We start from the raw sequence: 23590 nt of genomic DNA, 5'->3' as shown, positions 1-23590 counted from the left end.
CACCATGCTCATCACTCAATTGCTTTTATTTTTTTACTTCGCTTTGTGGCCTAGGCTGGAGTGCAGTGGCACAATGATAGCTCACCACAGCCTCTAACTACTGGGCTCAAATGCTTCTCCTGCCTCAGCCTCCTGAGTAGCTGGGATTACAGGTGTGAGCCACTGCATGCAGCTTGGCTGTACTAGTTTGTTCACCGGCTGTCCCCCAGCCAGGGCTGTGAATGCCTGAGGGCAGTGAGTGACTACCCTCATCATCTCTGTGTGCTGAGCACCCTCAGTGGGCTGCACTGGCTCGGGGATGAGTAGCTCCTTAGAAGGTGGGCGGTGGCATCTGAGCCATGTTTGTGACACCTGGAGTGCTCGGCACAAGGCCTTGGACTGGCAGGAGCTCCCTGGTGATGGCTAGAATTGTTGCAGTGGGACCAAAAATAATAACAACCGAAATAACAATAGCAAGGCCAATAATCATAGAAGCAGCTCATGTTTACCGGGCATTTCCCTAGAGACGTTCTCCTAAGAACTTCATGTGATTCTCTTAGGTAGGGACTATTGTTCTCATTAGCAGGTGAAGAATCTGAGTCTTGGAGAAGCTGAGTAGGCGACAGCAGAGCAGAGCGGTGACAGCATGGGCTGGGGAGCCAGATACCTGGGTTCAGATCTCAGCTCCGCCACTTCCTAGCCTCTCACCCTCTCTGCCTCAGTTCCTCATATGCAAAATGGGGATAATATCCTCTACATCAAAGGCGTGTTGTAAGGACCAAATGAGCTGGTTCCATAAAGCACTGAGAAAAGAACCGGGCTCACACCGGGCCAGCAGCAGCTGCTCCTGTGGTCCCTGGAGGCCATGTGGCTGGTGGACCGTGAGTCTGAGCCTGAGCTTCCCAGGCTGGGTCAGCCTTGTGCGCTGCTGAGTCCTGCGCACCTACACAGGTTTTGTCACCTGCAATATTCCTAGAGCCTCTCCTCCCAGGCCCTCTGTTGGGCTCTAGGACTCAGATGCAAACGAGACACAGGCCCTGCCCTCAGGCTGCTGCCTTTTATTTAACTTCATGCTTAGAAAGAGGAGGAGGCACTTTGCCTTCCACTCAGGAAGATTTGGAGGTGATACATTGAAGGCAAGAAATGACAACTTTTCTTTCCAACCCAGCAGACAAGCAGGTGCCTCCTAGGGATGGCCATGCTTCCGAGGCCCCTGAGACAATCACCTGCCCCAGAGAAGATGGGAAGTAAGGCTGCCTCCAACCGCAAATTTCTCACATTCTGGCCAGGTGTTGTGGCTCATGCCTGTAATCCCAGTACTTTGGGAGGCCAAGGTGGGCGGATCACTTGAGGTTAGGAGTTTCAGACCAGCCTGGCCCACAAAGTGAAATCCTGTCTCTACTAAAAATACAAAAATTAGCCGGGTGTGGTGGCACACACCTGTAGTCCCAGCTACTTGGGAGGCTGAGGCAGGAGAATCGCTTGAACCCCAGAGGCAGAGGTTACAGTGAGCTGAGATGGCTCCACTGCACTCTAGCCTGGGCAACAGAGTGAGACTCCATCTCAAAAAACAAAACAAAACAAAACAAAACAAAAAAATTATCACATTCTGAGGGAGTGGGGAAAATCCCATCCACTGCTGGCTTCGTCTTTCTTTTTTCTTTTTTAGTTCTTGTGTCTCAGCTTCCTGAGTAGCTGGGACTACAGGCATGTGCCACCACACCCAGCTAATTTTATTTCATAATTGTATTTTTAGTAAAGACAGGGTTTCACCATGTTGGCCAGGCTAGTCTCAAACTCCTGGCCTCAAGTGACCCACCCACCTCGGCCTCCCAAAGAGCTGGGATTACAGGCGTGGGTCACGGCGCCTGGCCTGGCTTTGTCTTTTAAGCAGCAGGTGTCCCTCCAGGTGACAACTCAGCAAATTAGCAGCTCCTCTCCACGCTGGATGCCAGGCCCTGGGGCATGTTCTGGCCTCCTTGTGGCTTCACAGCATACGTCATCAGGCCCCCAAAAGAGAAGCGGCCCGAATGGCGGGGCCCAGCAGGAAAAGGATTTGTAACTCACGCAGCCTGATAGACGGCAGTTGCCACCATGCACACGAACATCACGTAGAAGATGGGGTAGTCAAGCTGCAGGTTCCCTTGAATGGACAAGACAAGCATCCCAGCCACGGCCTTGACTGTCACCACTGTCATGGAGCCTGCAGACAGGAGACAAGGGCGAGTGGGGAAATGTAGAGAGTTAGGTCCGGAAAGCCAGTCTGTAACCCCAAAGGACTTGGGGAGACAGAGGGGAGGGAACAGGAACAGAGTCAAGCGGGCAGTTTGCACGGTGACAGACGCCATTTGCACTGGGCCCCGTGTGCACCTCTCCCGTGGACTCCCATGCTCTGTGCCGACCACACCCTAAAGGAGGGAGGAAAGCCAAATCCCTGCAGATAATCTTAGATGTCACTTCCAAACTGCTAAGCACGGGCAATAAGTTCAGCTCTCTGAGGCCCGGAGCGCCCAGCACTGTGGCCAAAAGGTTCCGAGTGGATCAATGAACTTACCAGTCTCATGGCAACCACAGGAAAAACATGTGGTGTGTAAACAGCTTAGGAGTTGTTGGGTTTTTAGTGCTCAGCCACTTGCATTTTTTGTTGTTGTTGTATTTTTTTTTTTTTTCCTTTTCATGGAGAACAGGGTCTCGCTATATTGCCCAGGCAGGTCTCAAACCCTTGGGCTCAAGCTACCCTCCCACCTCTGCCTCCCTAAGAGCTGGGATTACAGGTGTGAGCCACCACACCCAGCTGGTCACTTGTATTTTTAAAAACATGTCTCCAGTGTTTGGGAATGCACACCCCTGTGCATATGTGCAAACATTTCCAATATGTGTGTACCTATTTTCAAATTAAAGTCATGTGACTCTGAACTTAAATGGTAGGCACGTCATAAAATTTGTACAGGAATATAATTTAAAAGGCAGAGAAAAAATGATTGAAGTTCTAACATTCTCTCTGTGTACCCAGCGGAGCATCCTGCTCACCTCCCTGTGGAGACCCTCGCTCTACCCTACTGTTCAGAAATGTCTTCTAACTGCAGACTGCCCTGCCAAACAGGAGTTAGACACAGCCCCCAAGACTGGTCCAGGTGAAGCCCCGGTCCCAGCTGCTGTGCTTTGCTTTCCTATTCTTCAGCTTTGGTTTATTTCACTTTCTCCTGCCAACACCCCCAACACACAGTGTCTCTCGGGCTCCTCACCCATTGGGCTACAGTTTCCAAACGTCAGCAGCCACTTAAGCACTTGTCATCAGGGAGTCCTCCTTAGTCAGAAGGGGATCAGCCAATGGCCCCAGAACTTTCTGGCCTTCCTACGTAAGAGGAGAGGATGTTTCAGAGCCGTGATCCTTCCCATCCACCTTGAAAACAAAGTCACCAAGGAATGAAAGACTGATTCATGCTACGACGTGGGTGAACCTCAGAATCATCATGCTCAGTGAAAGAAGCCAGTCACATCAGGCCACAAAGCATATGACTTTATTTATGAAGGTGTTCAAAAAGGCAAATCTACAGGGACAGAAGGTAGCTTAGTGGTTGCCTGGAGCTGGGAAGAGGGAAGAGGGAGTGACTGCTAATGGTTTCTTTTAGGGGTGACAAGATGTTCTAAAATTAGATTAGGATGATGGTTTCACAACTCTATGAAATACTAAAAACCACTGAATTGTATACTTTAAACGGGTGAACTTTATGGTATGTAAATTATATCTCAACAGAGCTGTTAAAAAATTAATGAAACCCTGTCTTCGGTGACAGGTATCTATTTGGTTGATGGCTTGCGGCGGTGGTAGGGCACACAGTAGGAAGGTTGGAAGAAAAATGCACATATTAGGCACCTGTGCACATCTCATTTAACCCCCACTCCCTTCCGTGACTTGGATGTTCTCATAGGCCCCCCCCTTTAGAGAAGTGGACAGTGTGGCTTAAGGAGGGAGGGTCACTAGCCTGAGGCCACACAAGAGCAGCGAGGTAGCAGGCTTCACCAGCCCTGACACCAGCCTGCTCCTCCGCCTCTGTCTGCCTCTCCTTCTCAGGAAGGATGGATTCCGCACCAGCTCTATTTAGCTATCAAATTATATGTAGTTCTAGCCAGGCACAGTGGCTGATGCCTGTAATCCTCGCACTTTGGGAGGCCAAGGCAGGGGGATCACTTGAGGCCAGGAGGTCAAGGCTGCAGAGAGCTAAGATTGTACCACTGCACTCCAGCCTGGGTGACAGAGCAAGATTGTCTCAAAAAAAAAAAAAAAAAAAGGAAAAATATGCAGTTCTAGCCTCAAGCTGATTCAGGAGCTATCTCTTCCACAGCACCCATCCCTCTAAAAGGAAAAGAAAAAATAGATGACAAAATCTAGTTTTACCTTTGAATCAGAATGAATTCCTAAGCTCTGATAGGTTTCGCATGGATCTCTTCAGGGCTCAATCGCAGGGGCATGCCCTACTACTACCGTCTCTGAAACAACGTAACTCACCTCATCCTCACTCTGCTTTATTCTTCCTCATTGGAATTGTTATTGCCCAAACTTACATAACCTATGAATTTGGCTAGTTGTTTACTGCTATTTTCTCTCTTTAGATTGGAGGCTCCTGGAGCACAGGAGTTTGCCTCCAGTCAGCAGGGACCCAGCTCCCCAGAGCCACTGATGGAGACAGAACAACCTGGGCCAGTCTCAAGCAACTTCTGTGTCCAGCGGCTACAGCTCTGCAAACAAAACCCACATCTCCATTTGGTGCTTCTTGGTGGTGGTAAAACTCAATCATCCAGATGCCAACTTACCAAGTAACGCCACCAAGAGAAGAATCACGACAATGTTGTTGGCGTTCCTCTCCTTGTAGAAGTAGAGCAGCAAGCAGAACAGAATGATCTCCACCAGCTGTGGAAGGCAGCGAGCAGGGGGGTCAGTGGGGACCGCAGAGGTAGGCGAGACCGGGAGACCCTGGTGGGCTGGGCCATCATCAGAGTCACAAGGTTGAAAGGGAATGACTGAGCTATGATTCAGCATTTCCCAAACTACTGTTAGACATTCAGGGGAAAAAGGGAAACAGAGTGAATCTCTCTAATCCCTGGCTAGTACTGAGAAGGAATTCCCTGTTGTCCCGAGGCTGAAGCTTTGAAGGTGATGTGCTGCCCTCATATCCACTCTTTCTTGGAGGGCCAAGATTCATCAGGCTGAGATGGTTTCTTCCCACTCCACTGCTCCATGGGTATCCCCATGAAAACAATGGGTCGGTCCAAGAGAGAGACACTTGTTCACCAAGCTCTTTGGTCAAGAATGAGAGGCCAGGTACGGTGGCTCACACCTGTAATCCTAGCACTTTGGGAGGCCGAAGTGGGTGGATCACTTGAAGTCAGGAGTTCGAGACCAGCCTGGCCGACATGGTGAAACCCGATCTCTACTAAAAATAAAAAAAATAAAAAATAAATAAAAATTAGCAGGGCATGGTGGCATCTCCCTGTAATCCCAGCTACTCAGGAAGCTGAGGCAAGAGAATTGCTGAGATCGTGCCACTGCACTCCATCCTGGGAGACAAAGTGAGGGTCCATCTAAAAAAAACAAATAAATACATAAAGAAAGAATATGAGTATATACTCCCTGTGCTCCCAGGCAAGCTTCCAGCATGAAGCTTAACAGAGTAGAATGAGGAAGGCATTTGGAGTCAGGGAGACCTGGGTTTGAACTTGGATCTGCCTCTAAACTAGTTGAGTGGCCTTGGGTAAGTCACTTAACTTCTCTAAACCTTAGTTAACCCTCTGTGAAGTAGGGTTAAGAATTCTTTTTATGGGCGCATAATCATAGCTTACACTAAATGACGTCTCCTTGTACGCCAGGCAGTGTTCTAAGCATTTTATCTACATTAAACTCACTAAATCAGCACAATAACTCTACGAAGCAGGTACTACCGTGATGGCATGGCACAGAGGAACTTAAACCTGGACAGTCTGGCTCCCAGGCCCATGCACTTTCCTGCTAAGCCACACTGTCTGGTGCTCTATCAGTAGAAACTTACCATTAGACAATGGCAAGTCCGAGTTTGAGAAGCTCCCCCTCCTTGCATCAACAACTTCTCCTTTCTACCCCTTAAAAGCCCAGATATTTGCTAACAATTTCCCAAGAAGTTAAGCCAGCCCTAGCGCCCAGTGCAACTAAAGCAGAAAACTTTGACAACAGCTTAGTCCCATTTGCCTATCCCAAACCCCTTATCAAAGCTGATTTAGTATAAAAAACAACACAGAAACATTAATGGGCATTTTGAAACATTTAAAACATTCCTTCTAATTAGAGACCATAAAACACAGCTGCTTTCATTTCCCCCTGTTTCTTCTTTGTCTTTGTTCCAGTGAATCCATATTTTATCGAGTTGTCATTATAGTCAATGCACAATTTTGTACTGGGCTGTTTTTAGTTACCATAAACAATCTTCATGTTTTGTGAAGTTGTCATAATTATCTTTAATTGCTGCAGAATACTTCATCAAGTGGATGTGCCGTCAATCATCAACATTCCCAACCACTGTGCCTGCATTTGAGGGGTCCCAATTTTTCAGCCATTCTCCATGATTTTTTTTTCTTTTTCTTTTTTTGAGACAGGGTCTCACTGTGTCACTCAGGCTGGAGTGAAGTACTGTGATCATGGCTCACTGCAGCTTTGACCTCCAGGGCTCAAAGCTACCCTCCCACCTTAGCCTCCTTAGTAGCTGGTACTATAGGCATGCGCCACCACACCTGGCTAATTTTTTTTTTTTTCCAAATAGAGACAGGGTTTTGCCACATTGCCCATACTGCTCTCAAGTTCCTGGGCTCAAGCAGTCCTCCTACCTCAGCCTCCCAAAGTGCTGAGATTACAGGTGTGAGCCACCACACGTGGCCCATTCTCCATGATTCTAAAATGAACGCTGGAATAGCACTGGATATTATATCATGAGATGGCTGTGTATATGTGGTGCCTCCCAACAGTCCGTGAGTTCTGTGGGCATGTCTCATTTATTTTTCATAACCATAGTGTCTAGCACACAGCAGACGCTCAATAAATATTGACTGAATTTGGTTTGGCCAAATCTCCAGCTGGCGGCACTGCCTCCCAGTCATGATGAAGTAAGACAACAGAATCATTCACTGAGCATCTACCACCTTCTGCGTGACTTAAATGCTACTTCCTAGATCTCCCAATAGCAATTGTAAGTCCAGAGATTCTTGCCACTTTACAGAGAGGGAAACAGAGAAGGAAAGCGACTTGGCTAAGGCCGCCCAGCACTTAGGAAGTCTTGGGCTTCAATCCTCTGAGTGAAAGGTCTGTTCTGGGGTAAAGCTTTGCCCAAGGAGGCGGTCCTTTGCTCTGTCACCAACTACATGCTGGGGCTGGCTGCCAGCTGGGAAATGACACAGCCCCCATTTCAGGGGAAGTGATCCTCTGCCTTGTGGATAATCTGAGGGAAAAGGATGTTCCAGGGCCTCTAGACTCAACCAGAGACCAAGCTGTTTATGTCAGAGGAAAACAGTGAACACCTTTGTCGGCAGGCCACAGGGAAGGAAGACGGCACCTGAGGCCAGGTGGGTCCGGCCTTCAAATCCAACTCTGATTTTATGGACTCTGAGCAGGTCAGCTAAGCTCTCAGAGCCATGGTTTTCTCATCCATAAAATGGGAAGAACATTTACTTTATAGGGTTAAGAGAATCTGAGATGATATATAAAAATGTGTTTAGCATAGCTCAGGGCATGGAACAAGAACGTACCAGTAGCTTTATCACAGACTTTAGATGTTTTCCTTAATCAGTTGATTTATAGACTTAAAATGGGATAGAACTGGGGCAGAGGACGGAGCTCTGGCGGAGTGGTTAGGAGACAAAGTTTCCCGTGTCTCCTGGGCTTCTATCAGCAGTGTGATACGGGGAAAAAAAATAAAATAACATTCTTAAATGGTTTACAGTTTTAACTTTTTCTTCCCCTTACCATAAAAGTTTGAAATGGTTACTGTAGAAATTTTGGACAATTCATAAAGATGAAGAGGAAATAAGAACTGAGTCACAACACTATCTCCCAGAGCCAACTACTGATGGAATTTGCTTTCCCATCCAGGCCTTCATAGATATATTACATGACCATGTACCTTTGCACACCTCTAAAAAATAAAACTGACATCATACTATATAATGGTTTTGATATTACTATGTGGGGCACAGCGGCAGTTCATTCGTTCTCACTGTGTACGGTGATCCACTGTGTGAATACAACACAATTGATCCATTCTACTGCTGGGGGGTATTTGAGGAGTCTCCAGCCTGGAGTTATAAAAAAATAATGTTGCTGTGAACATTCTCGTACATGTCATTTGAGAAACATATGTATGCATTTCTGCTGAGTATAAAATGAGGGGTGGAATTCCTCCATAGGATATGTGGATGTTCAATTTGGTAGTTAGTGTCAAATGTTTTTCCCAAGTGGCTGTACTAATTTACACTCCCACCAGTAGAGTTTCGATATTACATAAATGAAACAAACATTTCGCCATGAACTGTGTACTCTCCAGAAGCACGGTCTTTCATGCTGGTAAAATGTGCCACAATTCATGGAATCCCCTATTGCTGGGTATTCACGCTTCTGGTTTCTAGGACTTGATCTCCCTCTTGCCACCTCAGGGGGAAGGACTGGAGGCTTCTCTTACCATGTACAAAAGGAAAGGCCAGCTCACGAGGTGCCTGGTGACATTCTCGCCTGTCATCTTCTCGTGACTGTTGGGTGCGAATGTCACCAGCAGGTAGGTGCCCACGACAGCCAAACCGCAGCCAACAAAGGACAAGACGTAGCGCCCTGTGGGGAAGAGAGGCTGTCACGGACTCATTGCAATAACAGGCCCGAGATACAGTACACGTTCTCAGCCACGAAAAAACAGGCTTCTCCTGCAACATACCATGACCTGGTATTGCTTGTATTTTTGGTTTTTACTTTAAAAAATAAATGATTTTCCTTAATTTTGTTTAAAAAAACACAACGTAAAAAAAAAAAAATAATGAAGTATAACATGCATACAAAAAGCGCTTGAGGAATTCTCCCAAAGTGAACACACTCATGAAACCAACTCCCAGATGGAGAAAGAGAACATTAGCCGGATACTGAAATTTCTCATTTGTGAAACTGATCACTAGACCCCACCCTTTCGATCGCTAGACCCCACCCTCAGGGTTACACTATCTTGACCTGTAACAGCACTGATAGCTTTGCCTGGCTTTGCTTTATATGAATGGACCCATAGAGTGTGATCTCTTTTGTTTGTATTCACTCAACATGATGTTTCTGAGATTCATCTGCGTTGTGGGGCACAGTGGCAGTTCATTCGTTCTCATTGTGTATGGTGATCCACTGTGTGAATACAACACAATTGATCCATTCTACTGCTGGGAGGCATCTGAGGAGTCTCCAGCCCGGAGTTATAAAAAATAATGTTGCTGTGAACATTCTCGTACATGTCATTTGAGAAACACATGTATGCATTTCTGTTGAGTATAAAATGAGGGATGGAATTCCTCCATAGGATATGTGGATGTTCAATTTGGTAGTTAGTGTCAAATGTTTTTCCAAGTGGCTGTACCAATTTACACTCCCACCAGTAGAGTAAGACAGTTCTAGTTACACTCTTGTCACCACTTACATTATGTCTTTTTCATTTTAGCCATGATGGTATTGCACTGTGATTTTAATGCGCATTTTACAGGTAACGTTTTAAAGCTAAAATCACTTTATGGGCAAACTAAAAAAAAAAAAATAAAACATAAAGGCAAACCTTCAGAGTTCAACATGTACCTTTTAAAAATTACCTCATCCTTTCCCAACTGGCTATTTAACCTGATGCCAAGAGAACTATATAATAACTACATAATTACTGTCAATATTCTACTCCACAGACCTGTCAGAGACTGTTAGTGGTCCAGGTGGCATGGCTCTTGTCTCTCCCCTGGAGTCTTGTCACACTCCTATTGAACTCTGTAAGGTTGGTGAAAAGCCTCCAAGGTCCAGCCCAGCCCCAGGCAGCCAAAAAATGGCTGAGAGTTCTAAGCCACACTTATGGTGACCACAGGCCTCTGGACTTTTCTGGGATAGAACTAACTTTGCCTATTTCATCCCACAGTAGGGAAAATGTGATACTATGTTAAATGTCTTTTATCTTTATTCTCAGTACTAGGCCTCATAAATGTAGGAGGTGCTCAAAAAACGGTTGTTCAATTGTTCAATGAATGAATGAGCCACGGTTAAACTCAACAAAGTAAGTCTGTTATCTAAAGTTTTCTTCAGGCAGGGATGGGTCTTACTCATCTCCACACCTGCAGTGTCCAACACAGGTCTAGCACTGAGTGAATGTTTGCTGAATGTAACGGAACTCCAGGTAAGACAGCCATGTTCAGCTGTGCAGGTTGCTCACTGCACAAGGGCACCTGGCTGAATAGGTGAGATGGGCTAAAATCCAGCCCATGCTCTGCTCATCAAGGCTTGTGCCTACAAAACTACAGATGCCCAGAGGGGCCTTCTTTATCCAAGTCACATAGGGCACTGCTTGGACTAGCATGGCTCTCATCCTAGGACTACCTAGAGTATTCCCAAAGGGATGCAAACTTCTATACTGGTCTTAGAACCAGCCCTAACCCCCCTGCCCCATCATTAAGACTACTGAAATTCAGCCTGTCGTTTGGTCTTCTTGGCAGTAGCTCCAAAGTCTCTACTTTTTTCTTTTGGCAAAGTTCTGCTTTTTTTTTTTAGAGTAAAATTCTTTTCTTTTTTGGCCTCTTGGTCCCACCCTGATCTTATTCTATATCAATGATTCAGAGTGGTCCCCAAACTTGGCTGTATATCCACAACATCTTGGAAATTTTCTCTCCCCGAATTTCTGTTTTAAAAATTTTCAGACATATATTAAAGTTCAAAAAGTTGTATAGTGGGCCGGGTGCGGTGGCTCACGCCTGTAATCCCAGCACTTTGGGAGGCCGAGGCGGGCGGATCACGAGGTCAGGAGATCGAGACCATCCTGGCTAACACGGTGGAACCCCGTCTCTACTAAAAATACAAAAAATTAGCCGGGCGAGGTGGTGGGCACCTGTAGTCCCAGCTACTCAGGAGGCTGAGGCAGAAGAATGGTGTGAACCACGGGGGACAGAGCCTGCAGTGAGCTGAGATCGCGCCACTGCACTCCAGCCTGGGCAACAGCGAGACTCCGTCTCAAAAAAAAAAAAAAAAAAAAAAAAAAAAACAGTTGTTAGTGAGTACCCATAGTCCCAACAGCTAGATTCTAAACTGACCTTTCATTATACTTGTTTTCTCACATATCTATCCATGCATTAATCCATCTTATTTTTTATGCGTTTCAAAGTGATTTGCAGGCATCAGTATACACTTCACCCTGGGGAGCTCTATAAGAATGCCAAGGCCCTGGCCTCAGCCCAGAGCTCAGAATCTCTGAGGACAGAGCTTGGGCCACCATCACATCACTCCTCAACTCCTCAGTATGGCACATAAGGCCTACACAGCAGCCAGTCCTCCATGTCTCTCTGATCTCCCTCTCACTTTATTCATTACCCTCTGGCTAGACAGCCTTACTGAGACTGGACAAACCAAGCTTGTTCCTGCCTCGGATCCTTTGCACGTGTGGCTCCTGGTATGTGGAAAACCCTGCCCGCAGACCTGGGGATGAAAATCTCCTTAGTATCACCTGGATCTGGGCTTAAAAATCACCTCCTTGTGTAAATTAGTTCAACGATTGTGGAAGACAGTGTGGTGATTCCTCAAAGTCCTAGAGGTAGAAATACCATTTGACTCAGCAATCCCATTACTGGGTATATACCCAAAGGAATATAAATTGTTGTATTATAAAGATACATGTGTACATATGTTCACTGCAGCACATTCACGATAGCAAAGACACAGAATCAACCTAAATGCCTATCAACGACAGATGAGATAAAGAAAATGTGGTACATATACACCATGGAATACTATGCAGCCAAAAAAAGAATGATATCATGTCCTTTGCAGGGACATGGATGGAGGTGGAAGCCATTATTCTCAGCAAACTAATGCAGGAACAGAAAACCAAATACTGCATGTCCTCACTTGTAAGTGGGAGCTGAATGATGAGAACACATGGACACATGGTGGGGGAACACCACACACCAGGGCTTGTTGGAGGGTGGGGGTTTGGGGGAGGGAGACCATTGGGAAGAAAAGCTAATGGATGCTGGGCTTAATACCTAGGTGATGGGATGATCTGTGCAGCAAACCACCATGGCACACGTTGCCCTATGTAACAAACCTGCACATCCTGCACATCCTGCACATGTACCCCTGAAATTAAATTAAAAGTTGGGGGGAAAAATCACCTCCTCAGTCTGACCCTGATCAGTCTAGGAAAGTGTTCCCATCTCCCCAGTCACCAAAAGCATTCAATTTTCTCTGAAAAACTCACTACAACCTAAAATTATTTCATTTAGTTGCTTGTTTATCTCTCCCCTCCCCCAACACACACACACACACACACACACACACCACACACACACACACACACACACACACACGACTATAATCTCTGTGAGCAGAAGCCCCATCTATCCTACTGCTGTATCCCCAGCACCTATAACACAACATGGCACTTAGTAGGTGTTTTGTGGGGAATGCTTCTTCCCTACTCCTTGGGTTTCCATGTGGAGGGACCTCCATTAAAGTGACTCTTCTGCCTCTTGCCCTATTGGTCCACATTTCTCAACTTGGGTGGAGCTAATCTACTTAAAAAAATAAAAAAAATTAAATAGTGGGGCTTTGATCTTTTTTCTTCCTTCTCTGGCCCAAACTATGTGAGGCAATAATTCTGGCTAAGTGTCTCCACTCTGTAAACCCAAGTGTTTCTTCGGGGGACCCGCCCAAGGTCTGACTGGGAGCTGGAGGGTCCTGTGGGGAGAGTGCAAGGACATTCTCTTGGCTGCTCACCTAAGCAGCTTGATGCTTTAATCTAGCTCACCTAAAATGCTCTAATCTAGCTTTTATTAGGAGTAAAGCATGACTTCTGATCATCTGTGTTTGACTCCCATTGCTTTAGAACTTGGTCAGGGAGAGAGGGTTTCTTTTCTTAGGCATCCTAAAATCTCAATAATAGATGCTCAAAATTGATCCAACGGGGTGGATAAAAGTCCATTTTTAAAAGCCTCACCGATGATTCTGATGTGTGGCCAGGCTTGAGAACCCCTGATTAAAAAATCCAGCTCTCAGGAGCCTGTTGAGGGCAGAACATAGAACCACAGAGGAGAGCAGGAGGCAGATAACCTCTGAATGAGAGTGAACTAGTTTTACAATTAATAAAAAGCCTTCATATAAAATTAAAGACATAGTTCAAATCACTGAACTTACTCAGAAAGTCTTTCGGTTTCCACTTTTCCTTGATGAATATGATTCCTATGATGGCACTAGCTGAAAAATGAAGCACAAAGAAAAGGGAATTGAGGCTGCTGTTAAAGGGCATCCCTTCACCCATGCCCTCTGGGTGGCTCCTTTGCATTGGAGCTTGGCACTTCCTAACCTGTCACTCATGCTCCCAAGAGCTTGGTTCCTGTGTGATTCCATCTAGGAAAGGGAGGTTCAGAGAGGAGGCCTCCTTCCTGAGGATTTCCTACAAGGCCAGAAGCATCGAGTGCCTGCTGTGTGACAGGCAATTTACACAAGTTATTTCTGGCACGTTCACCCTTGGAGGTGGGTACTCTCATTATTCCTATTTGACAAATGGGGACACTGAAGCTGAGAGAGGTAAAGGGCCCACTTGAGATCATGAAAGTGGTAGGGGAAGGCAAGCCTTGAACCCAGGATTGCAGGAAGCCAGGGCTCTTACTTCTTCCTCTGTAACACCCAACTCTGACATGTCCCCCGGCTCTTTCCTCTCCCTGGCTCTTCCACATTCACAGATGTACTCAAACGCCCTTGGGACTGCCCAAAAGGATAGGGCTGGCAGTCACTGTGAACAGACCTGGATCACTCACTACCCTAGTGCTGCCTCTTCTGGCTGTGTGTCCTTGGATATGTCACTTCGCCTGAGTCTCAGTTCTCTAGTCTATGAAATACGGTGTTAAGATCCAGCTGGCACCAGCTCATAGAATGTTAAATATTTTGTTAAATATTCAGAAAACCATCCGTAGCTTGAAATCAGCCATAGTGGGAGTAATAATGTCTACACCATATAAACTGGCAAGTGCTACAAATCAGGTCTTCCTTTTCTCCTTTCCACTTTTCCATCCCTTTTCTCCATCGCTCCATCTCCTCTTCTTTTTCTTCTCCTTTGTCTCTCTGAGAGGTGGTTTACCAGCACACCACTGAAAATTGCTTTTCTGAATGATAGGGGTAATTCAATGATATATGTAAGTCATTTGGTACACAGTCAATCTCAATAACTAAGCTAGTATTATTACTAAAAGTACCTGGAGCAGTGATGGCTAAGTCATAGATATCCAATAAGTGATAATCATTATTATTTTTAATATTACTCCTCACTGGATGACTTCAGAAGCTCTAGGGCCCCTTAATTTCCAGTGACTGATATCTGAAGTTTTATCATTATAACTTGGCCTCTTTAAAAAAAAAAAAAAAAGAATTTGGTTATTTGAACCTTACTAAAATTTCAAGACTATTATTTAAAGCACCAGTCACTTAGACACTTATTTCTCATTGTGAAAAAGGTTTGGGAGCCCTTTGGAGATATCTGCAGTGGGCAGAGCAGAGTGATAAGGCTACAGGTATGATCACATACAGGGGCTGGGGAGTAACGCAACACAAACATAGAAAATGGTCTGGAAGTAAGACAACAGGGAAAGGCTGAGACTCTGGCAAACTACTTGCCTCAGCTAAAGACATTCAAAATACATTTAAAAAATACTGTGTGGGAAAAAACACACACCATGTCTGAGGACCTCATTCGCTTTGGAAGCTGCCAGTTCACCAACCCTGGTTAGGAAAAACAGGGCCTTATAACAGGATCAGGGAAAGTAAATAGGTTTCTGCTCCTTTGCCAACTCCTGGTGATTGGTAGTGACTGTTGGAAGCACTGAGAATTCTGAGGCCTCATCTAAGCTCTCTAGGAAGGAGTGCCATGATTGATTAATGATGTCTGCCTTGAGCACAGGAAGGGAGGGGCACATAGTTACCATGCATCTGCCATCCCTTGCATAGAAGAGAACCTCTTAACTGAAGGAGGAATACGACCCAAAATATGACTTTCTCCTTTAAGAGCAGAGAAGAGCATCTGGGCAGAGTGTGCTTGCCAGCAAAATGGAAAGAAATATTTCAAAGCAAGTTCATTGTCCTGGCTGCTATGCACACAAAAAAGCTATTGTTCACTAATCTACTAACATCTTTTCTTTAAGAAGAAATTTTTTTTTCTAATTCTGTTTTGCTTGTGTTCTCATGAACATTAAAGCTCCCTTGTCTTTTAGTTGGTTCAAATGTTCTGAAACACTGGTTCAGTGATTACGGAAATCACAGAAAGCTGGCAGATGAGAAAGTTAATGGCCGGGTGTGGTGGCTTACAATTGTAGTCCCAGCACTTCGGGAGGAAAGGCAGGCAGATAGTTTGAGATCAAGAATTTGAGACCAGCCTGGCCTGGCCCCAAACCCTACAAAAGCTTAATTTGTTTTTTTTTAATAGATGGGGTCTTGCTCTGTCACCCAGGCTGGAGTACAATTGTGTAATCAAAGCTCACTGCAGCACTCAAACACTGGACTTAAGGGATCCTCCTGCTTCTGTTTCCCAAGTAGCTAGGACCACAGGTGCATACCACCATGCCCAGCTAATTGTTTTTCTTTTTTGTTTGTTTGTTTCATTTTGTAGAGATGGGGTCTCTCCATGTTGCCCAGGCTGGTCTCAAACTCCTGGCCTCAAGTGATCCTCCCACTTCAGCCTCCCAAGTAGCTGGGATTACAGGTACAAGCCACTGCACTCAGTGACAAGCTTAATGTATCTTGATGATGAAAAGATGCATGGGTTAAGGTTTATCTTCCTTCTTCTTTTAGAAATAAAAAGCAATTCTAATAAGCTTTCTGAATCTTAAACAGATCCTGGAGCCAGACAGCCCAGTTCATATCCCAGCCCTGTTACTCACTAGCTGTGTCATTTGGGGAAAGTAATTTCATTACTCCGTGCCTCAGTTTCCTCATCTGTTAAATGGGGATAGCAAGAACATCTCCCTCAACATGTGGCTGGAGGATTAGCAGAATTAATATCTGTAAGCACTTACAGGCCCTCGTGTGTCTGAAGCCCTTTGTATTAGGCTATTATTATCCAAGCCAAAGCTGGTTTGTTCAATGGGCACCTTTGATCCTGGTGGTGGCACTCTGGTCACGCAGCTGGGAGCACCCCAGGGGAGGGTGGGGCAGCCCTGGTCTTACCTATCACAGAGACTGCGCTGAGGGGCACGATGAGTGACAGCGGCGCGAAGGCGTAGGAGGCGAACACACCCAGCTCGCCCAGAAGCATCAGGAACAGGCCCAGCCACCATGTCTTGGTCTTGAAATACGCCCGGGGATCCTTGGAGCCTGCCAGGCGGATGTGGCAGTACTTCTAGAAACCAGAGAAATAATGCAATTTGCTCAGATGTTTGGGGAAAACAATGCTGTGATGTAGGTACCCTAAATCTACCCCCGACTTGCAAATAAATTGGGAAGACTTGTCAGGTTCTTGTGGAGTCCTGACTCAGAGAAGAGTAAGACAGTAGGGATCTAAATACTAGATCTAAATTCTAGGACAGTAGCTCTCCAACAGGCTGGGAATCCTTATAATCCCCTAGGAAGCTCTGTCAAAATATCCACCTGGGCCTCATCCTGAGTCAGTCTCTGAGAGGTATGGGTGAGCCTGAAAACAGGCATTTCTAATGCACGTCACAGGCAATGCAGTCTCAGGGTGGGAGCCATAGTCTAAGGATCCCACTTGGCCTGGCCCTTGGGTCGACCTCCTCCTTCTCTCTGCAGTTTCCAGGATTCCCCATGTTTGGATGCCCGAGTGTTCGGCACACTCCTTCCTGTCTACATGCCAGCAGCTCTCGCTGGACAGTTGTGTGGGTGTCAGTGGGCCTTGCTCTCCCTGGGGTGGATACATGCCTCAAGTATGGTCAATATTCTTTTTGGGGGAAATGTGAACCTGGGACATAGAAACTGAGGCAGTAACTAAAGCAGGCTAGAAAGTCATGTTGACTTAGAGGGCCAAGTCTGCCATTTGGGGAGGATCATGATGTGGGCTGCCCAGAAGCAGATGAATAACTAGAGATGCTGCCCTGGAGAAAGAAGAGAATGAACCAGACAAGTAGCTAAGAGACCACGTGGTCTCAGTGACACACAGAAACATACACATCCCAGAGCTGAGATGCATAGAGTACAGGTGAACAAGGCACAAGCGTGTGCCCACAGGGATCACAGTCTCCTGTCTGCTCCAGGGGGGGAGAGCAGTTCACTGCAGGCAGAAGCTGGGCAGTGCTGGCAGAATGAAGCCGGCCAGTGTGCTGTGGGATTCATCCTGTTAGCAGGTATCAAGTCTTATTTGGGTTCCCCAGAAGCAGTCCCTGAGACAAGAACGTGGGAGCAGGTAGTCTGTATGAGATGATTCCAGGGAGCACGAGTAAGGGAGGGGGAAAGTGAGGCAGGGAACAGAGATGAAAGGTGCATTCATGAGCGAATTAGTCCAATGGGCAACTGCGGCTCAGTCTCACAGGGGACCCTCTGAAAAACCCTGTGAATCTCACCTTAGAATCATCCTAGCAGAGGATAAGAGCCTGGGGCATTTATTCCCTGCCTCCCATCCCTGCTGGCAGAAGGCAGCCTCCAGGGGCATTAACCATCCCACTTCCCCAGTGCACACCCCAGTTGTGCCTGCATGCCAGTAGCACCAGCTCCCTGGTGCCCCCATGAGAAGCTCCTTAGCTATCAACTTGCTCCACACCACAGCTGCTTGTGAACTCAGACAGGCTGAGGGGACTTGGAGGTCAGTAGGAGGGTCCACAGCAGCTGTATAGGGCATCCCTGAGGCTTTTAAGTAATGAACGGTGCTGTAATTAGAGTTGAATTTGACAAAACTATGGTAATTCCAGCAGCTTTGTGGCAAGGCAAAGAGGAGAGGATGAGACCAGAGCCAGGGAAGCTAGCAGGAGGTCACTGCAAAGCCCAAAGAGAGACAGTGAGGACCTGGCTAGGAGGGCGAGGGCGGGATGGAGTGGGGCCACTGAATCAAGAGAAATCCTGGAACGGCCCACAAGGTATTGTCCCAGGTGCAGCCCAGGGATGCAGTAGGCAAGGCCCTGCAGAGAGGAGGCAGCTGGACCTGGATAAGACACCCTGACTTGTCTGCTGTGTCTCTGCCCCGAGACAGTGCTGGTAACTGAACCTTACCTGGAGGTTAAGTGCAATGCTGACCACGAGGTGCCCGAAGATTGCCAAGAGGGCGCCGATCAGGTTTTCCTGTAAGGAAAGTTCACAGGAGCGGACATGATTTGGGCACAAGCCAGGGGACCCCAGGACACTTCTGACACTCAACCATTTGCTGCCCCAAAACAAAACCAGAAAAACAATATCCGTGACAAAGCCACACTCCAGACCCACAACTGGAATTTTACTACTGAAGTTAATCTGGCTGCTTTGCTGGTTTACAAAACGCTGCCCTGGATACTTTGGTGGCCCAATCACACTAACCTGACAAGGTCTAAACCTGCTATGCTATTCCCTTTAAAGTATTAACTTGCCACCATCTTGTGCGGAAAAGCAACATTCCAAAATCAGAATTTACAAGAGAAATACAGGCCAGAGAATACTTTTTGCTGTCTTGTCAATAGTGTCTTCAATTTCCCAGAGGGTTTCAATGAAACTCTTTTAACTGGCTCACTTGCTTAGGGCATTTTCAATTACTCAATTTATAAAAAGTTAATTTACATCACCTATGAGTTAGGTTCAGACTACCTGGCATGGAATTTTTTACTTTATAAAATGATTACCAAACATATATTCATTGTAGACTAAAGAGGAAATATATATAGACAAAAATAATAATATCTTAGACAAGGTAGCATGAGAAAAAAATGAAAAATAAAAATAACAGTAACACTACCATAATAGAAAAGTCACTTTTAATTCTATAACCCAGAGATAATGACTATAAACATTTTGGTTCTTATTCCTGCAAACATTTTTCTGTCCATAAATTTACATATCAAAGGAAATGTTAATTTACTTTATAAAAATAAGATTACCATCTGTTTTATAATCTGTTTTTTTACTTAACATATTGCGAACACATTTCCCTGTCAGGCATACCTAATTTGTCATTTTTATTAAATGTCAAATAACTCATTATTTTTGGATGTGCCATATTTTATATCATTACTTTGCTATTACTGGATATTTAGGCTGTTTCCTTTATTATTAATTTTTCATTTAACTTTATTTTAGAGTCGGGGTAAATGGGCAGGTGTGTTACATGGGTAAATTGCGTAATGCTGAGGTTTGGGTTTCTAGTGAACCCGTCACCCAAATAAGTGAACACAGTACCCAATCAGTAATTTTTCAACTCTTACCCCCACCCCAACCCCTCCCCGTTTTGGAGTCCCCCATGTCTATTATGTTTCCTTTTTTAAAAACAATGCTGTGATTGAATAGCCTAGTGCACACATTTTTGTGCGTTTGTCTGGATTAGTCCCTTGGGACAAATTCCTATAAGTGGAATTGCTGGGTCAAAGTGTACTAGCATTTAAACCACGCTATAGCGAGTCCCCAACACACCCTCCATCTGTATTCCACCACTGAACACCAAGGAATGCTCTATGCTGGCCAATGCTGCATCCTCCTTCCCAGCATGTTCTCCCAACCCCACCTGGTTCCCCTCCCTGGCGAAATCCTGCCCATTCTTTAAGGCGTGGGACAGGCCCTAGGGAATCGGCAGTTTACAAGACAAACCGTCCTCACTGTCATATGTTCAGTCCATCTGGAAAGACAGATAATTAGCAAGCTGCCCCGCAGTGGCCAGAGCTGGCCGAGGCTTCCCCCTCAGGACAGAGTCAGCAGTAATAGTGAAGTCAACCCTCCCTCCTTCCCTCTCCTAGATCGTGGGGCTTAGAGAGCTGAGGGCAGGTCTTCCCTGAGAAGGGGCAGTTGGCCAGGGACGGGAGAGGGCAGGAGGACTGAGAGGGAGTCCCACCAACTGAAATCACCATGGACAGCTGTCCTTAACTTCTCTCCCAACAAGGCTCAGCGCTGCCACAGAAGAGAAAGATGTGGAGCCAGGGGACCCCAGTCTAGTCCCAGCTCTGCCACGACCTCACCACACCTGAGATGTGTCCCCCACCTGGAAAAGGTCAGAGCTGGGAACTGATTCTGACTCACCTGATGAGCAGCAAGATGGAATAAAACCACCTGTGGGCAGAACACGTCCTTCCTGTAGGATCACAGGATCTCAGAGCTAAAAGACTCGCTGGAGACCTGCCCAGCCAGGGTTTCCCCAGCTGAGTTCCCAGAGATGCTAACGGGGTGCTAAGGCAAGAAAAGCACCACGTAGTTAAAGGCAACGCATCCTCTACCCACTGCTGGGAGGCCCCCACAGCATGTTAGAGGCTCTCAGAGGAGTTTCTCCTTGTCTAACTCAGGTTCTCAAACTTATTTGGCTCTAGAACTCTTAACTTGGAATCCAGCCATCAGCATCTGGACTAAACATCTATGACTCTCACTTGACTAACATTTTAATCCTTTCCTTTTCTTCTGATAAACGGCACCCTGATTTTGCTGGGGAGGACTCTCCTCCGCCCCCTCCCCATTGGACACAGTCTTATTGGAACTGTCATTCCCAGTGCTCCATCCTCCCTAGACATCATGGCCCACGTGTGACCCAGGCCAGGCAGGCCAGAATCTCTTTCTCTGGGATCCAGATCTTGGACTGAGAAACACAAAGGCTGAAGAAAGGTTGGCTCCCTTCAGCCCAAGGTGAGGCCTGAGCAAATCATTAGCTGCTGCTCCTCAGGACCCTGGAGCCATCCTGGTCCCAGACCTCCGGGTTCCAGACCTTCCTGAAGCCAGGAACAGCCCAATTTTGCTTAAGAACTTGTTTCTGTTACTTGCAACTAAAAAGCTCAACAGAATCAACACTTTGTGGAAAGCATTTTGGGACATTATTATTAGCCCAACTTCTCATAAACATGAGTGAGGTTTTTTCTTCCCCCTTCTTAGAAGCATTGCTTTGGTGGACAAAAAAGGCAATCTGCTGGGGTGGGGGAGTGGGGAAGGACAGCATTAGGAGATATACCTAATGCTAAATGACGAGTTCATGGGTGCAGCACACCAATTTGAGATGGAGTCTCACTCTGTCGCCCAGGCTGGAGTGCAGTGGCACGATCTTGGCTCACTGTAAACTTCACCTCCTGGGTTCACACCATTCTCCTGCCTCAGCCTCCCGAGTAGCTGGGAGTACAGGCGCCCGCCACCACGCCTGGCTATTTTTTTGTATTTTTAGTAGAGACGTGGGTTTCACCGTGTTATCCAGGATGGTCTCGATCTCCTGACCTCATGATCCGACCGCTTTGGCCTCCCAAAGTGCTGGGATTACAGGCGTGAGCCACCGCGCCCAGCCAGTTTCAATATTTTAATGCTCCTTGCATACAAAAAATTATAACTTTCCATTTAAAAAGTCAATTATAGAACATCTGCTTCTGGGAAGATGGAGTAGATGTACTTTTCCCTATTCTTCCTGCTACGTACAACTAAAACCCTGGTCGTCACATATAAGGCAAACAAAAGGCCGGGCACAGTGGCTCATGCCTGTAATCCCAGCACTTTGGGAGGCCAAGGCAGGTGAATCACCTGAGGTCAGGAGTTCGAGACCAGTCTGGCCAACACTGCGAAACTCCATCTCTACTAAAAAAAATAAACAACCCAAAAATTATCTGGGCATGGTGGTGGGCGCCTATAATCCCAGCTACTCAGGAGGCTGAGGCAGGAGAATCACTTGAACCCAGGAGGCGGAGGTTGCAGAGAGCCGAGATTGCGCCATTGTACTCCAGCCTGGGTGACATGAGTGAAACTCCGTCTCAAAAAAAAAAAAAAAAAAAAGACAAACATAAAACAATTCTGAATGCAGACAGAAGAAGGCAGAGAAGCTAGAAAAGTCGGGACCCCAGGAATGGCATATTGGTGAGCTTCTTGGGTATTCTGTATTCTTTTTGCCTCATACATCCCAAACTTGTAGGTGAAGAAGCCAGCACTCTGGAAATACCAACAGAGGTGGAGCAGGGTAAAAAAAAAAAAAAAAGCCCTCCTCTCACTACCAAAGGACAAGTTGATGGGAAGCTTGGCAAGAAAAACACTTTTAGACAATAACCTCACTATTCCAAACATCACAGAGAACAACGCACCTGTACGTCTGAATGTTTGTGCCCGCTACCCCCTAAGTTTATATGTTGAAGTCCTAACCCCTAAGGGGATGGTATTAGGAGGTGGTGCCTTTGGGAAGTGACTAGGTCATGCGGGTGGAGCCCTCGTGAATGGGATCTTATAAAAGAGGCCCAAGAGAGGCCACTTGCCCCTTCCATCATGTGAGGACAGAGAGAGGAAGTGCCGTCTGAGGTGGTGGGTCCTCACCAGACACCCAATCTGCTGGGGCCTTGATCTTGGACTTCCCAGCTTTCAGAACTGTGAGAAATACATTTCTGTTGTTATAAGCTACTCAGTTTATGGTATTTTGTTACAGCAGCCCAAATGAACTAAGTCAGCCCCTCAACTCCCCTGTTGGGACTATCAGGGAAGGCTAAGCAGGGAGCCAGCGGCAAGTTGTCCTCCTCCCCATGGTGTCAACAGAGACCACACGGAGAGGCTAGACTTCTACCTTTGATGCAGAAAAGTTTTAAATTTTGATGAAGTCTAATCTATCTATTAGATAGATTTTATGTTTTTCTTTTGTTGTTTATGCTTTTGTTGTTTATGCTTTTGGTGTCATATTTTTTGTTTATGCTTTTGGTGTCATATTTTGTGACCATAATAGCATCGTGGGTGGGGGAGAGGGATGGAGCTATATAGATACGACCTTTCATGTACTACTAAAATTAAGTTGGTGTTAATCTGAACTAGACTGTTATAAGTTAAGGCGTTGTCATCCTCAGCACAATCACTAAGAAGATAACTTAAAATATATAGTGGAAGAAATGACAAGGGAATTAAAATGGTACACTACAAAATATATCTATTTAACACAAAAGAAGACGCCAATGAAGGAACAGAATAAAAGAGACAAAAACTGTTGCCTGATCTAAAATAACACCTTTATTTTCTTCTAAGAATTTTACAGTTTTAGCTCTTACATTTAGCTCTCTGATCCACTTTGAGTTAATTTTTATGGATGGTGTGAGGTGGGAATCCAATTTTATTCACTCTTTTACATATGGCTATCCAGTTATCCCTGCACTATTTGTTGAAAAGACTATTTTTTCTCCATTGAATGGTCTTAGCATCTTTGTCGAAATCAATTGACTATAGATGTATGGGTTAATTTCTGGACTCTGAATTCTATCCCATTGATTTGTCTGTCTTTATGCCAGT

General features: G+C 45.9%; 1 protein-coding gene across 3 annotated transcripts in view; it reads right to left on the bottom strand.

Moving 5' to 3' along the window:
• Positions 1 to 23590, bottom strand: part of NIPAL3 (NIPA like domain containing 3) — a 60220-nt gene that overhangs the window by 16984 nt on the left and 19646 nt on the right. For all 3 annotated transcript variants that reach the window (XM_032759318.2, XM_032759316.2, XM_032759317.2), the window contains 6 exons: positions 18410 to 18478; positions 16421 to 16592; positions 13400 to 13459; positions 8679 to 8824; positions 4795 to 4891; positions 2047 to 2182 (listed from right to left, as the gene is read on the bottom strand). In XM_032759318.2, the coding sequence (XP_032615209.1) occupies positions 2047 to 2182; positions 4795 to 4891; positions 8679 to 8824; positions 13400 to 13459; positions 16421 to 16592; positions 18410 to 18478 (680 nt within the window). The remainder of the gene's footprint in view (positions 1 to 2046; positions 2183 to 4794; positions 4892 to 8678; positions 8825 to 13399; positions 13460 to 16420; positions 16593 to 18409; positions 18479 to 23590) is intronic.

This window comes from Hylobates moloch, unplaced genomic scaffold (genome assembly GCF_009828535.3).
Source record: "Hylobates moloch isolate HMO894 unplaced genomic scaffold, HMol_V3 SCAFFOLD_9, whole genome shotgun sequence".
NCBI classification, from domain to species: Eukaryota; Metazoa; Chordata; class Mammalia; order Primates; family Hylobatidae; genus Hylobates; species Hylobates moloch.
This window is presented reverse-complemented; position numbering and strand designations above follow the sequence as displayed.